General features: G+C 37.2%; 1 protein-coding gene across 3 annotated transcripts in view; it reads left to right on the forward strand.

The window, feature by feature from the left end:
- mop (tyrosine-protein phosphatase non-receptor type protein myopic) overlaps window positions 1-14,491 on the forward strand; it is a 39,536-nt gene that overhangs the window by 3,189 nt on the left and 21,856 nt on the right. For 2 of the 3 annotated variants that reach the window (XM_045766475.2, XM_045766477.2), the window contains exons 2-12: window positions 2,185-2,387; window positions 3,101-3,278; window positions 4,492-4,636; window positions 6,095-6,207; window positions 7,369-7,545; window positions 7,957-8,016; window positions 8,571-8,812; window positions 10,917-11,049; window positions 11,649-11,780; window positions 12,203-12,437; window positions 14,211-14,407. In XM_045766475.2, the coding sequence (XP_045622431.2) occupies window positions 2,185-2,387; window positions 3,101-3,278; window positions 4,492-4,636; window positions 6,095-6,207; window positions 7,369-7,545; window positions 7,957-8,016; window positions 8,571-8,812; window positions 10,917-11,049; window positions 11,649-11,780; window positions 12,203-12,437; window positions 14,211-14,407 (1,815 nt within the window). The remainder of the gene's footprint in view (window positions 1-2,184; window positions 2,388-3,100; window positions 3,279-4,491; window positions 4,637-6,094; window positions 6,208-7,368; window positions 7,546-7,956; window positions 8,017-8,570; window positions 8,813-10,916; window positions 11,050-11,648; window positions 11,781-12,202; window positions 12,438-14,210; window positions 14,408-14,491) is intronic. The other variant, XM_045766476.2, reaches the window with a different exon arrangement.

Consider the following 14,491-nt stretch of genomic DNA (forward strand, 5'->3'; position numbering starts at 1 on the left):
CCCGTCGCGGGGGAGCGCCTGTCGTCGCTGCCCCCCGTCGCGGGGGAGCGCCTGTCGTCGCTGCCCCCCGTCGCGGGGGAGCGCCTGTCGTCGCTGCCCCCCGTCGCGGGGGAGCGCCTGTCGTCGCTGCCCCCCGTCGCGGGGGAGCGCCTGTCGTCGCTGCCCCCCGTCGCGGGGGAGCGCCTGTCGTCGCTGCCCCCCGTCGCGGGGGAGCGCCTGTCGTCGCTGCCCCCCGTCGCGGGGGAGCGCCTGTCGTCGCTGCCCCCCGTCGCGGGGGAGCGCCTATATTGTTAATGTATTATTTTCCTAGTTATACAAAATATTGCATAACTAGTTGAATAGTCTAGGGTAACATTCAGAAAGAGGATATGTTAATTTAGTTGCTGAATAATAAATTGTTGAATGCGACCCATAACTGTATTTTGCTTGAAAAGTGATCCTCTCAAAATATAAGCTGAAAATTAAAATTTGCTCTTTCCAAATTGTAGAGCCATATTTGAAGTGAATAATGTGTAAAATTGGTGAAATTTGGCTTATAATTAACAAAACTCTTGAGTTTTTAAAGATAATTAACAAAACTCTGAATTTTTAAAGATGCACAATTGTACTTTTGGATTAAATGAAATCCAAAGATTGCACCATCAGTAGACGAGGCAGATAATTCTCGATTTTCTTCCTTCACTTAATTGTTGGTGGGGCTATATCCTCGCAAATGTAGGAAAGCCTCGGAAAAGAATAAATTCGGGACCAGATTAAGATTTTGTAACTCCCTGGTCTTCAGGTTCTTTGATGCCCCAAGTACTATTTTCAAACGTAAAGGAATGTTAAAGGAAAAATTTAACTATTTTCACAAGGTTACTCAATTAAAATTCAAACACATTATATCATGTTAATTGGACTGAATTTTGTATTTGATGATGGACTCGGACATGTCCAACATACTTACATTTTTATGTTTTTCTCCATAATTTTTTGTTTTAATAATGCCACTGGAAAGAGCAGGTCATTTTCTTACCAGTACCACTGTAGTAAAGAAAATTGCAAAAATACTTATTTAGTGTTAAGGCTAAATTGACATCAGAAGAGTATAGTATGTGGCTAAAATGGAAGTGTTGCAGTGAAAGGATTGTTTAGGCGCAACTCTGCGCCCGAATTTGTTTTTGGGCGCAGCTCTGGATTTATAGCGTTAGCAAAAATGCTAAAAATTTTAGCGATTTTGGGCGCTAAAATCCTATTTTCGGATAAATTATAGAATTCTCATTCAATGTTATAACATGTGTTTTGTTAATAATTCTTAAACCTGATCTAGGATATGCAGTGTTATAATCTAATAGCATTGTTAGTGTGGAAGTTATTAGCTTCAACTGACTACTATAATATTGAGGCTGTATATTTAATCAATAAACTATACATATTATTTTGATGCAATGTTTACTATGCACAAGAAAGCAATGGTTCTGATGTTGTTGTTTTTTTGACAAAAAATGCTAATTATGCTGGATGCTAATTAACAATTGGCATCCAGGGAGCATGAAAATACAGTACAGTATATGTAAACGGTAGGAAAGGTAAAAAAATAGAAGTAGAAAAGGTAAAAGGTAAAATCGAGGTTTAGCTATAGTGGCTTGGAGAATTTTTTTTTTTTTTTTTTTAGTAGTAATGAAGCGAGGTGCTGCACAGGAATAACTCTCCATTTAGTACAGTATTTTCATTGTCACTTTACAGTACAGTATTTAATTGTTTTGTGCTTACATGTATCAAATTCAATAGTGGTATTCACTATGTATAACTGAAAATGTACATAAATTAATATGTATACAGTACTGTATATATTTATGCACACCTCATACATATAAGGTGGGGCTTTTGAATAAAATGGGCATCTTGGGTCATCTCCAGGCAATTAAACCATATGGACTAACTGCACTCTAGCGATTAGAGCAGTGTAAGGGTTAAAATGCATCTCGTAATGGCCTTGGTTGTGGCAACCCTTCATTTAACACTTCAAATATTAATGCATTGTGTTGGGGATAGAAGCCTATATAGTGCCATTGTACTGATTATTTCATCGGTTATTTAATTTTGTTATTCAATCTTTTCATTTTATTGTAATTTGACACTGAAAATTTAATTAAATACAGTATGTACTATTACAGTATAATAAATTATAAATTTTTATTACAGTATATTCGTGACCATTATAATGAAAATCCTGATAGCTACAGTACGGAAATCCACGAGCTGGAAGCATTGCGAGCCAGTGCCACCCATGCTCCACATGATTTTACGGGATGTTCTACTCTCAAGAAATATTATTGCCAGCTGCACTTCCTCCTATCGAGGTTTCCACTCGGCGAAAATCCTTCAATTGCCATAACATTCAATTGGTAAGAATTTTGTATTGGATATGGTCAAATCTCGTATGTCACCAACTTGTATCCCACTTGCTATCTTTCAAAGCACATGCCACCAACACCCCCACCTGACTGGTATGATCACCTTTACATTTGCACATCACCTATGTCCAACTACCAAGAAGCATATGCCCGCTCTTCCACACCTCACTCTACCCACCTGCCTACTCTCCCATACATCACCAAACTCACATCACTAATATCTACCTGCACTGCCTAAATCACACCACCCACAAAGGCCAGCTCACTAAATGCATGGCTCCCATCTACACCCCTACCATATACTAAAACCCATCTAACTGTATGCCAGAGCCCACCAAACCGTATACCAATTCCAACCCAACCACACCACCACCCAACCACAATTGCCCATACCCGTCGGGCAACGGGCCACCACAATTGACCCATTGCTGTCGACCAGGAGGCCTGGTCGACGACCGGGCCGCAGGGAAGCTAAGTCCCGAAAACACCAAGGTTAAAAAAAAAAACACCGAGGTAACCCCCACAACTACCACTCACAATTTTTTTTTTTTTTTTCACCCTGTTGCAGGATAGTTCTGGCATGGGAACCAGGGATACCTTGATAAGCTGTAGAAAAAATGTAATACTGTACCTAGTTATAGCAAATATTTTGTTGCCTTTAGAAAAATTGTGTAACTAAAATAATTCTACATATTGCCTTTCAGGTATGATATATACTCGAGTGTGGTCTATAATGTTAACGACATCAAATATGAGATGGCATGCATTTTGTACAACATAGGAGCCCTGCACACAGACTTGGGGGCCATGGATGCGAGAAACACTCCCGATGGCATGAAGATCAGCTGTACACATTTTCAGTGTGCAGCCTGGGCCTTCCAGGTAACTATTTGGCACACTTTCTCTTAAGGTATTGTCTCTTTGGTTTCTTTTTATTGCATTTTATTTTATCCCAACAAGTATGGAAAACTACACTCATCAGTATTTATTGTTCTTTGGGTAGTCTCCCCTGCCCTTAAATAATTTTGGTAAATAGGTATAGCAATGGTATAATTTGAATTATACTTATCAGTAGGAATATTTTTCAGCTTATAGTATTACTGATCATGTTGATGCATTTTTATAAGATTTATAATGGTCAGAATGTCATGCAAAACATTTTTGGGTTGGCCACATTAAAATTGAGCTGCACTTTATGAACAAACATTGTCTTTTGGTCTGACTGGAGTGCATACAAGATGAGGTAGGATCAATGTTAAACACCGAGTTGAGGATTAAGACAAAAGTAGTTTATTTGGCTACAAGAAGTCTTGCTGTCCAACAAACCACATGGACTGAGCGATAATGACGGTCTTGCTTCCTGCAGGTCGGCATTCATTTCTTGACTGTTAAAATGGTTGGGTACCATTTCTTCCCACTATTCTATCTTGGGTTCTTGTTCTCGTATCCCTTGCAGTGTTATACAGTATAGACATACTGTACTGACTTAACATTTTCTACTAATTACCTTGCCTTACACTGTCCACATTGGTATCTAGAATTGCATGGGCTAGAAATATCTACTTACAGTATTTTCTGTTATAATAAGAAAAGAGGGTAAGGTTTGTACGTAAAAATGAACAGTAATATTATTTTCATCTTAAGTTGGATCATAAATATATTAGCACTTTAGATATCCTTATGAGAAAGTTAACATATCTTGTATACAACACATGCCCTTGTATCAGAGTTTTATTTTGTTCCAAACAACTAGAACCCTTCAAAATGAAATACAGTAGTGTGCACTATTCAATGTGGCATTTTAAAATTAAATTAATACAGTATCTCCATATATTTTCCCTGACCCTTGTACAGAATTCCATCCCTATCATTTCAGTAATAAGTGTAAAATTTATAATACTGTACTGTACTTAACTTGAAAAGTCGATAGGTTCTTTAATTTTCTTGGTTTTTATATTTTAAATTTATTTTATTTAATTATTAGAATTTTATTATCGGTATTAATTTTATTTCTGTATTTATTTGATTACTGTAATTTAGTGTTTGTTGTAGAAATAAGTGTTTACCTGTTTTCAATGAATGTGTTTGCTTGCAGCACCTACGGGAAACTTACCCCCAGCCAAGCGAGTCAGACTTGAGTCCTACATTGTTGACATTCATGTACAATGTAGCTCTGGCACAAGCTCAAGAGTGCATCCTTGAAAAGAGCATGACTGACAATCGCAAGCCAACCATTATTGGTAAGACATCGTCAAAATTGTTATTTTTGTTATGATAAACGTAATTGAAGTTGATAGTCAGAGGTATAGTTGTCGGAGGTAATTAGGGAGGCGAAGGAAGGAGCACCGGGAGCACAAGTGGACTGTAATGAAGTATGTAGTCTGGTGGTCTTGGCATACCTTGCGATGATTTCGGACTCAACGAACCCACAGCCTGATCGTCGGTCGACCAGGCCTGTTCGATGCATGCCTGTAATTTTATGGAGTGTCACATTACAAGCATGCCAAGACAATCAGCCTACTCCATCACAGTCCACTTCTGCTTGTGTGCAGGTGATATCATGTTCTTCGCCAAAGTTGAGAAATTGCAAAAGATTATGGTGGTGTGATTGGTATATTGTTGTAGATTTATACTGTTGGATTAAAGTTGGGGTAGAGTTACTGGAATAGTTTGGTAAGTTATAAGTAATCGGGAGCAGTTTTTGATAAAAATAGGAGCTATGAAGGTGAATTGTAAGATGGTAATAATGGAGAGAAGTGATAAGAATGGTGAATAATGTAATGGCAAAAAAATGAATGTTAGGATTGGAATTGAGAAAGGAATGAGGTAATACTAATTCTAACCCCTCGTGTAGAAATGAAAATCGAGTATGGAAAAGGGCAGTGCATTTCAGAGTACAAACAATAGAAATAACTTGTAATTGTATATGGGATCGTAATTGCGAGGAAGACGTATGTGAGAGTTTTGGTAAGAATGAAATGTAGAATGTGTTATTAACTTTAGTGATAAGGGTATGTGAGTAGATTCCCTGAGAATTGTTTAGCAAGGGTGTACTAGGATGCAATCAAAAGATCATATGGTAGAGGTCAACCAGTATCTTGGAATGGGAAGAGGAACACTATACAGTATTTAAAAAAAAAGAAAAAAGTTGGGAGGGGATGAAGAGGTTAATTTGAAAACAAAATGAAAGGTTTGTTTGGTAATGGCTCCTCTTGGAGAAATGTCTGCAGTGGCCTACCTGCTGATAGGGAAGCTCCCAAGAGGAAGGATGGTGTTTGGGGCTACCTTGAGTTACCTTGAGGTGCTTCCGGGGCTTAGCGTCCCCGCGGCCCGGTCGTCGACCAGGCCTCCTGGTTGCCGGACTGATCAACCAGGCTGTTGGACGCGGCTGCTCGCAGCCTGACATACGAGTCACAGCTATAGAACAAATGTACTGTATAGAACATGGGTGTACTTCATGAGTGTATTTATTTTAGCTTTTACATGTCGGCTTTGCATTCATGTTCTTTATCGTTCTACATTAGATTCTTTAACCTTCAGACATATAAAAGTGTTTAGTATATTTAAGTTCTGCCTGAGATAAACTTACAGCAGTTGTTTTATTACCACCATTTACTGTCTTCATGATTAATCATGTTATGTCCTGAATTCTTTTTGTCTATGATAAATGTGAAGTTTGTGTTAATTTTTCATTACAGCAAAAGTTGCTATGCAAGTTGTTGAATATTTAAAAGCAGCAATGAAGAGTGTTTGGTCTAGCAAATCAAGTGATACAGTTGTTACAGACATTGTTGGATCCAGAAAGTTAAAGGTACGTGCAGTTAGTAGCTGTGTTTACCTTATGCATGTGCAGTATCTTAGCCGTGATCAGGTGGTACTGTGTTTACCTCTCATTCTTTCTCTTAGTGCATAAGGGGAGTAACAATCAAGTTTTTCATGCATGCCTCTTGGCTGTTTGTACCTGGTGCATCAAAATTTGTGCAAGTTTTATTTGACACTTTTGAGGGATCCCTTCCAATAATTTTTTTTTTTTTTTTTTTTTTTTGGGGGGGGGTGAGGGGGGGGGGGTCGGCTTTTAGAAACTTCTCACCGTTATCCTAACTTCTTCTTCCTTGGTGGAGGGGGAGAAGGATGGTATAGGCAGTTCAGTACGAGGATGCAGGCTGAATGAAACCTCAGATGACCTAGGCTGCCATCTGATGGTAGTTGGGTGTATCAGGATTAGGATAGTTACTCTAAGTTGAGGTCTGATAAAGACCTTTTGTGCCCTCTGTAATTTGCTTTTTACTCATCCCTCACATAATGAGTATGGGGTGCACAATAAACTAGCCGCCTCTGGCGGCAAGAAACAAAAAAAAAAAAACCTGTGATAATGATCGTTTGCCTTGTTTTCCTTGAGGTCTCATTTTGTTCAAGCGCTTGTTTCTTTTGTTATGTTTGTTTCCTGGTGGGGTTTCCTCCCTGTTTTGTGGTTGATTTCTGGTCCCTCCCCCGCTTCACTTGCCTCGTTCAGTGAGACAGGAAATGGTCCTGGCTCCCGACAGTTAGGTCTCGGAGGTCTGGTGTGATGGGTGAATCCAGGGCTTGGCTTGGGGAGCTATGAAGTGGCATATACTTTATTATGTAGATGTGAGCTTCAAATAAGGTTAAAATTAAGTCTGTGATAAGAGAACTGTAAAGATAAGGTTTAAGTTTAGGTTTAAGTTTTAAGAAAATTTTGAAAGATTTTTAGTAGAGTCCAGGAAATTAAATAATGAGCAAGCTCAAAATTAGATGAACATGGTCAGGAACTTGAAAAAGGGTGGGAGTGGAAAAATGTTTATTAATGTTTTTTTTACATTAGTGTCTGACAACCAATTTTTTACATTCTTGGTAGTAGCAGAGAATATAGACCAGGTGTAGATAATTTTGTATACAGTATTTGGACTTTTTACGTTTTATGATTTTTAACTTGTAATACTTCTTGTGGCAGATGTGGCGGCGCTACTGTGAATTTAAGATGTCTTATCATGGTGCTGTTGCTTTGCTTTACCAAGGAATGCAAGCAGAAGAACAGCAGAAAATGGGAGAGCGACTAGCATATTACCAGGCTGCTGTCGATACTTTGAGCGAGGCTTCAAAAATTGCCAAAAATCTCGAGCAACAAGAGGTAACTATGGAATGATTCCTTGTCAACGTGTTCTAGGGTACAGTAGAGTGAACTTTGGATCTGTGAAGGCATGCATACTAAACTATTTATTTTTTATTTTTTTTTATTCTCGTGAGATTTGATAGACTTTCATGGTGTGCTTATATTGAAGGCTTGCTTCTTGCTTCCTATTCCTTCTCCCCATTCCATTTGCATCCTTTTTATCACAGCAATCCCCTCTCATTTTTTTTCTTTCTTGTCCTCTCCCCCTTTCCTCCTGGCTTCCTTTTCCATCCCACCCTCATCCTGGCTTCCTTCCTGTCCAATTTAGGTTCACCTTGTTGCTGTGAAAATACTGGAATGTTATTATTCAGGGTTAGTGTATATGACATTATTTTTCATACTTTTTTTTTTATCTTTTGATGTTTCAAGGGAGAAATGCAGATGCTCAACAAGTCATCTCAGAGCATGCGTGATGTGGATGCCCGCGAGGTTTGCATTTTTGTTTTGTGTTAGTGTAAACAAAATTTTTTTTAATTTCCTTTAATTTGAATTAACATTGCGATGGTGACAAATAGGTGTGATGTTCAGGGTATTACCTATGGCTTTTCTTTTAATTATATTTTTATTGTATTCTTATTTCCTAGCTTTACTTGATGCAATAATCTTTTTTTTTAGTGATGATGGCTTAGAGAAGCTTAGCAGCACTACTACTGTAGTTGTATTAAATGGGGTAAATGGTATTGGTCGAGGTAATTGACCTAGGAATGTTAAATCTCTTGTTCAAACAACACGTATATTTTTAGATACGTGATTGGATGTCGATATTTCTTGGTGTGGCACTGGGGCCTGCTCCTGACTGGCCTATGTATGCAATGGTGGTAGAAACGTTGTGTGTTTGGTGTGAGGGGGGGATGTATGTTCATTTAGATGCTTTCATAAATAATATATTCCAAGTTGGTAAGTGTAGTGATACTGTACTTAGAATTTTGCTTTGGTATACAGAAAGTACTGTACATCCATCATTAACTTTATTTATTCAACAGCTGATTGCCGAAAGCTTGACATTTTCAAACGATGTGATGGGCGGTAAACTCACAGCTGCACAGAAAGAGAATGAGTTTGTGTACCACGAGAAAGTACCGCCAATTTCATCCCTGCCCGAGGTGAAGGGAGCATCGCTGGTCAAAGGCATCCCGTTCAGTGTGACTGATCCTGAGGTTGCTGGCCAGGATATTTTTATCAAGCTTGTTCCTCTGGAGGCTCACCAGGCATCTTCCATGTATAGGTTAGTTACACTGCTATTTTTATTTTCCTTGGATATAATGCTTGATTTTTGTGAAAAATTGTTGAAATATCTTTTATCAAATTGGTTAATAATTAGTGAAAATAAGATTCTTTTTATGTTTGAACTAGTCATGTTTTTGAGTCGCGTGAACTGCCAAAATTTTGAGATTCCCGTATTTCTTTTTCTGGAGAGGTGACTGCAAAAAAACATCCATTTTGATCTTTTTGAAATCATAGCCTCGATAAATAAATAAACGTGTTGTGATTATTAAATGCACGCAGATATCTCCACGGGGTGCACTGGCTTATTCTCATTGATGTAAAATGATAACTACTAAATTATAATACAGTAATGGTAAAATATTTTCTTATACTATTCTATAAGAAAATATTTTCTTATAGAATAGAACTATGCAATAGCATAGTTAGAATTTTCTAACCTATAGTTTGGAGTTATCCCACTTTATAAGTGTAACCTGTGTATGTTCAGTGTTTATGCTGTACTTGGGTAGATCCAAAAAACTAAAAAACACACTTGTGCATTATAATAAACAGATGATTGTGGTGTGACAAATCATCTGTTTACTCTGGGGGACTTTTTTTTCTCTCTCTGAAAGAGTCCCAGAGATACTGGTTTTGCTTTGATGGTGGGGCAGTTCTTCACCACTCACACACACACACACACACACACTCCAATTAATATTCCAGACATCATTGTGCACGGGAATCTTAGAAGATATATGGAAAAAGGCAAACATATTACTAATCTGTAAAAATGGTAGTCGAGAGGAACCTCTAAATTATAGACCAGTGTCATTAACAAGTGTGATTTGAGCTACTTCTAGCCAATGCTTTGTTGAGACTGGCTGCCTCGTGGCACTCTGTGGTTGCTTAGTCTCCAAGCTGGTGGGCTGCCTGATGGTTAAATATGAAATTGATTTATACTCCCTTTTATACTTTAAATATCCTTTTTAACTACAGTATTGTTTATTACATCAGTAATGTATATTACATTAAGTTGATAAAAGCTTCTAATGTAAACTTTATTGAATAAACAGGCATTTAGTCTTAACTGTAAATTAAAGAGAGAGGATTTAGATCCAAGATTTAGCTCATTATTCTGTTTTAAGTCAATTCCTTATAGTTGGTAAGCAATTTCAACGTTAATTAAACCAGACACACTTTCTGGTGTTAAATATAATCTGCTTCGAGATATTAGGTTAATAATATTTACTAACTAAAGTTTTTATTGAGATCATGTACTCCGGTCTTTAGTGGAAATTACATCAACCTTTACTGACACAAGATACAGCACGTTTTCCTTGTAGAATGCTGATTTCCTTCTTGAAGGCTGATGGTTGACACAGTATTCTGGTAACTTGCATCAGTGATCTATGGATTGCCGAGCAGACGGCACGCTGGACTTGTGATCCCGGGTTCGATCCCAGGCGCCGGCGAGAAACAATGGGCAGAGTTTTTCACCCTATGCTCCTGTTACCTAGCAGTAAATAGGTACCTGGGTGTTAGTCAGCTGTCACGGGCTGCTTCCTGGGAGTGGAGGCGTGGTAAAGGACCAGGCCGTGGGGCCACTAAAAAAAAAAAAAAAAAGCCCCTGAAATCATCTCACGATAACCTCAAGATGGTGACTGCTAATACAATGTATCGTAACATTTTTTGTCGTACCAAACCTGTTGATATTGTTCTAACCAGTAATGAAATTGTGCAAGTTCAGTTTATTTAGCAGGGCTTGTTACATGTTTAGACTTGTGCAGTCAATTTGCTAATTAGGCTTAGAATATGATTTTGGTACCTTTAATATTTGGAAAGAAATGGTTATTACTAAAAAAAAAAAATTGAGTAATGAGATGCATCATCTTGATGCATAAATAATACCGAAACAATTTGAGGCTATTGTCTGAGGCTTACAATTTAAGGCTGTAAGGATGATACAGCAATGTGTTATTGGAACGTGGAGCTAAATGTAAAGGAAGATGTATTCATGTCAAGGTTTTAACTTATTTTTTGTTAAATTTGGATATAAACTATAGTATTTCTTGAAGGAATTCACTTTAATTTGATAAATTTAAAAAATCTCATTTATACAGTGAGGAAAAGGCAAAGCTACTTCGACGTATAGGAACCACAATCCAAGAAAAAAATGAAGAGCTGGAAACGTACCTGGCATCTATGCAATTAGACTCTCTTGCTTTGGATTCTGGCTCGGAAAATCTTCCTCAGGTTAGTAGAATGTATTTGAAGTTACCTTATTGAGATGCAGTCCATTCATAGAGTGCATGTCATCTATTTCATAAGAACATTTAGAAATAGCCTGGTCTTTCTACTTCAGACTGAAGTCTGAAGTAGCATTTGCTAATTCTTTTAAATTCACTTTAAAGCTCATATTCGGGTTTTTGAAAGTGATGTGTGGGCAGATTAATTTTTAACGTTCTCAAACTTTCTTCGCTGTATACAATAAGTAGTTCAATGTGCTTTGGCTAAAGGTACTGCCCTATTTTCAAATCCTATTATGATGGTACTGTAAATACAAATTTTGCCACTTAAAATACTCTTCTCTTTTTGTAAATATTTGAAATAGTTTTTGGTAAAAGAGAAGACTAATTTGTTAAATGGTTAGTGCATTGATATGCACATGTACAAATATTTGCATTTGGAAATAAATTTATAGATGGTAAAATACAGATTCATAAACAAATTTGGTCATCTTAAAGGACTGATTCTGTAATTATTATTATTATTATAAATTAGTGTTTATACCAATTAATAAAGACATTAGTTTAATAACTGGATCTCTTATAATATGTTTTCTGATTTAACAGGAGCTTATAGAGTGCTGTGCAGATTTGAATGCCAGCAACGGTGTCAAGAAACTTAAAGATATCATGGCGAAAATTTCCAGCTTTTATCATGATATTAATGCATCGCTAGACGATATTAAACGGGTAATTGAGGTAGGTACCAGAAAGTAAACATGGCATGCCCACATGGCATGTTCTGTGACTAATTACTTCAGACCACATACTGACCACACACACTCGTTCACTCGTTTATCGTCTCTTCTTATCCCAACTGGTTTTTTGAGATTTTTACCCACTGTATACTGTATTTTGTGAACAATGTCACTTTTCTGCTTGCCCTTCTTTGTATCTAAGTCATGTTAGAGTAAACTGACTGAAATATGTAATTTTGGCCTAAGAAGGACTTGGCATTAGCACTAGATGAATCATTTGGTTAGTATTCATTATTAAAATTGTAAGAAAACAAAAGAGAAGGCTATGAATTGCATTTTAAATTGTGATGATTTTCTCTTACCCAAAATGACTCCTTACCATAATATTTTCCTAATGAAAACTGTAATTTGACATGTACTTAGGAAGAAGATATGAAAGAGAAAGAGTTCCTAGCCATGATGGGGAAGCGTGCCCCCAGCATGATAATAGGAGAACTAAAGCGAGAAGCCAATAAGTACCGGGAGGCTCACCAGAGTGCACAGGACAACAATACCGCATTACACAGGGCCATTACCACACATTTGGCCAACCTCCAGTTACTATGCAATCCTTTGGATCAAGTGGCAGCAGCAATACCTTCAGTTGCTAGTGTTGAAGGTGGGTAAGGAATACAGTACTACAACAGTTGGAGGTTAAATGAGTGCCTTTATGCAAGTGGAAAGCTGTCGTGAAGTAATTCACATTTTCCCCTTTAGTTTTTAAAATGTCATTTTGCATTATTCATCACTTAATATATACAGTATTCTTAATTTTCTCATTAGTGGTTTTAAGTGGTAGTAACGAAATTAAGTATTGGATCGTATTCCAGGGACCTGCCCGAAACGCTACGCGTACTAGTGGCTGTACAAGAATGTAACAACTCTTGTATATATCTCAAAAAAAAAAAAAAAAAAAAAAAAGTAAAAAAAGAAATTAAGAAAATTCATACTAATGTAAAGTCTCTGATTTTTGGCCACTTAAGGATTAGGATCTGGTGGCTTTCACAGTGGAATATAAAATGGAATACTGTATTATTAACTTCGTAGATTTTTTTTTTTTATGAAATGCCAGATAAGTTTATTTTGTAGATATATATAGTAGTAGAGTATACCAAGATGTGTTGATGGCTGGATGTCAGCCATGTGGTTTTATTACCCATATTTAATAGTTTCAACAGTGTAAATATGATTAGACTGATAATATTCCAAAGATTACAGGTGTCCACAAGAATTCAAATGGAATGTCTTTAATAATGTTATTATTATCAGCAATATAATCTAGTGTTAGGGAGTATTATCCATTGTCTGTCACCTTTAGTTTGGAGTCGTATCATAATCCGAGCTTCATAAAAGGTAGTTCAGTACTTGATAATATTTACTATAATTCAACACATTTTAGGATACTCTATTGGAGCTCTGAAAATAACTTGAATAATAACAAAGTTTTAAGTATTTTTACATTAATGGGTTAATCTAACAAGTTTGAATGAATGGGTGTGGGATGTGTTGATAGTTGTGTTCATGCACAACAAGATGTTCATGATAGAATAAGATTCTAAACTGGAGCCTCGACTGGACTATCCTCGACTGTATTTACTAGGTATTTGTGCTTCCTGATTTTCCAGTAGAAGGATTGTCATACAGGTATTTGTCCTTGAAACTGTGATTTCAAGGACTTTCTGATGTTGGCATTGGCTGGGATAATATACAACACAATGGAACTGGGGTGCACCACTACGCAACTTTCCAGCTCTTCCAGCTTCTACTGGAATTCAAACAGACTCATCTTAGTGTTGTTGGTTCGGATGAGGCACAGGACACAATCCAGGAGTCCTGGTCAGCCAAAATAGAACCACAAAACTTAATGGAAAAGAAGGGAATGATAGAATGGGAATGATGAGTTTTTAGAATCCGACCAGAAAAGTGACATTTTGTTACATTCAGTGCCTAATGCTGTATCTGGATTGGCTGTGTTTGTAGCTTCTCTGAGCTTGCTCACATTGGCACGTCAGAGAGAAGGAATGGCTGTGCTGTAAAGGGACCAAACCTCAATAGTAGATTATTTGTGACACTAACTTTGCTTCTTTATCTCCACCTCTTTCATTTTTCCCTTTATACATTTATGCTCTTTTTACTTGCTACATAGTTCACTTGAGCCTTTTTGTTTTCACACTTTAATATGTCTGTGTAAGGAGTGGATACTTGCATGTATGTTAGGCCTACATCCTTACTAGTGTAGAAGTGTTCAATGTGTTCCATGAGCTGTAGTGTGTAGACAATTTTAATATGGGAAATTTGGTAGTAACAATTCTTAATAATTACAAAATACACGCTGTACCTAAATTTAATTTAGAAAATTATCATAACCTATTTCTTCTTTTCTCTACTCCAGTTCAGGGTGACCCAACAGCAAAGCAAGAAGTAAAACGTCTTCTTGGAAAAGTGAGCGAGATGCAAGCCCAGCGTGCAAAATGGGAGAGTCAGTTACGCTCTGATATTCAGGACGACGACGTCACCAAGCAACTGGTTACAAGTCAGGATGACAAGGAAGATTTCTTCAAAAATGAGCTGAAGAAACATGACAAACTGGTATGCTAATTTCCTTAGTGTTATTGCATTCAGCATTGGGAATGAAATTTAGTATATTGATGTAAATTTAGTAATTTGATTAGA

Source organism: Procambarus clarkii, chromosome 81 (assembly GCF_040958095.1).
Source record: "Procambarus clarkii isolate CNS0578487 chromosome 81, FALCON_Pclarkii_2.0, whole genome shotgun sequence".
Taxonomy (NCBI): Eukaryota; Metazoa; Arthropoda; class Malacostraca; order Decapoda; family Cambaridae; genus Procambarus; species Procambarus clarkii.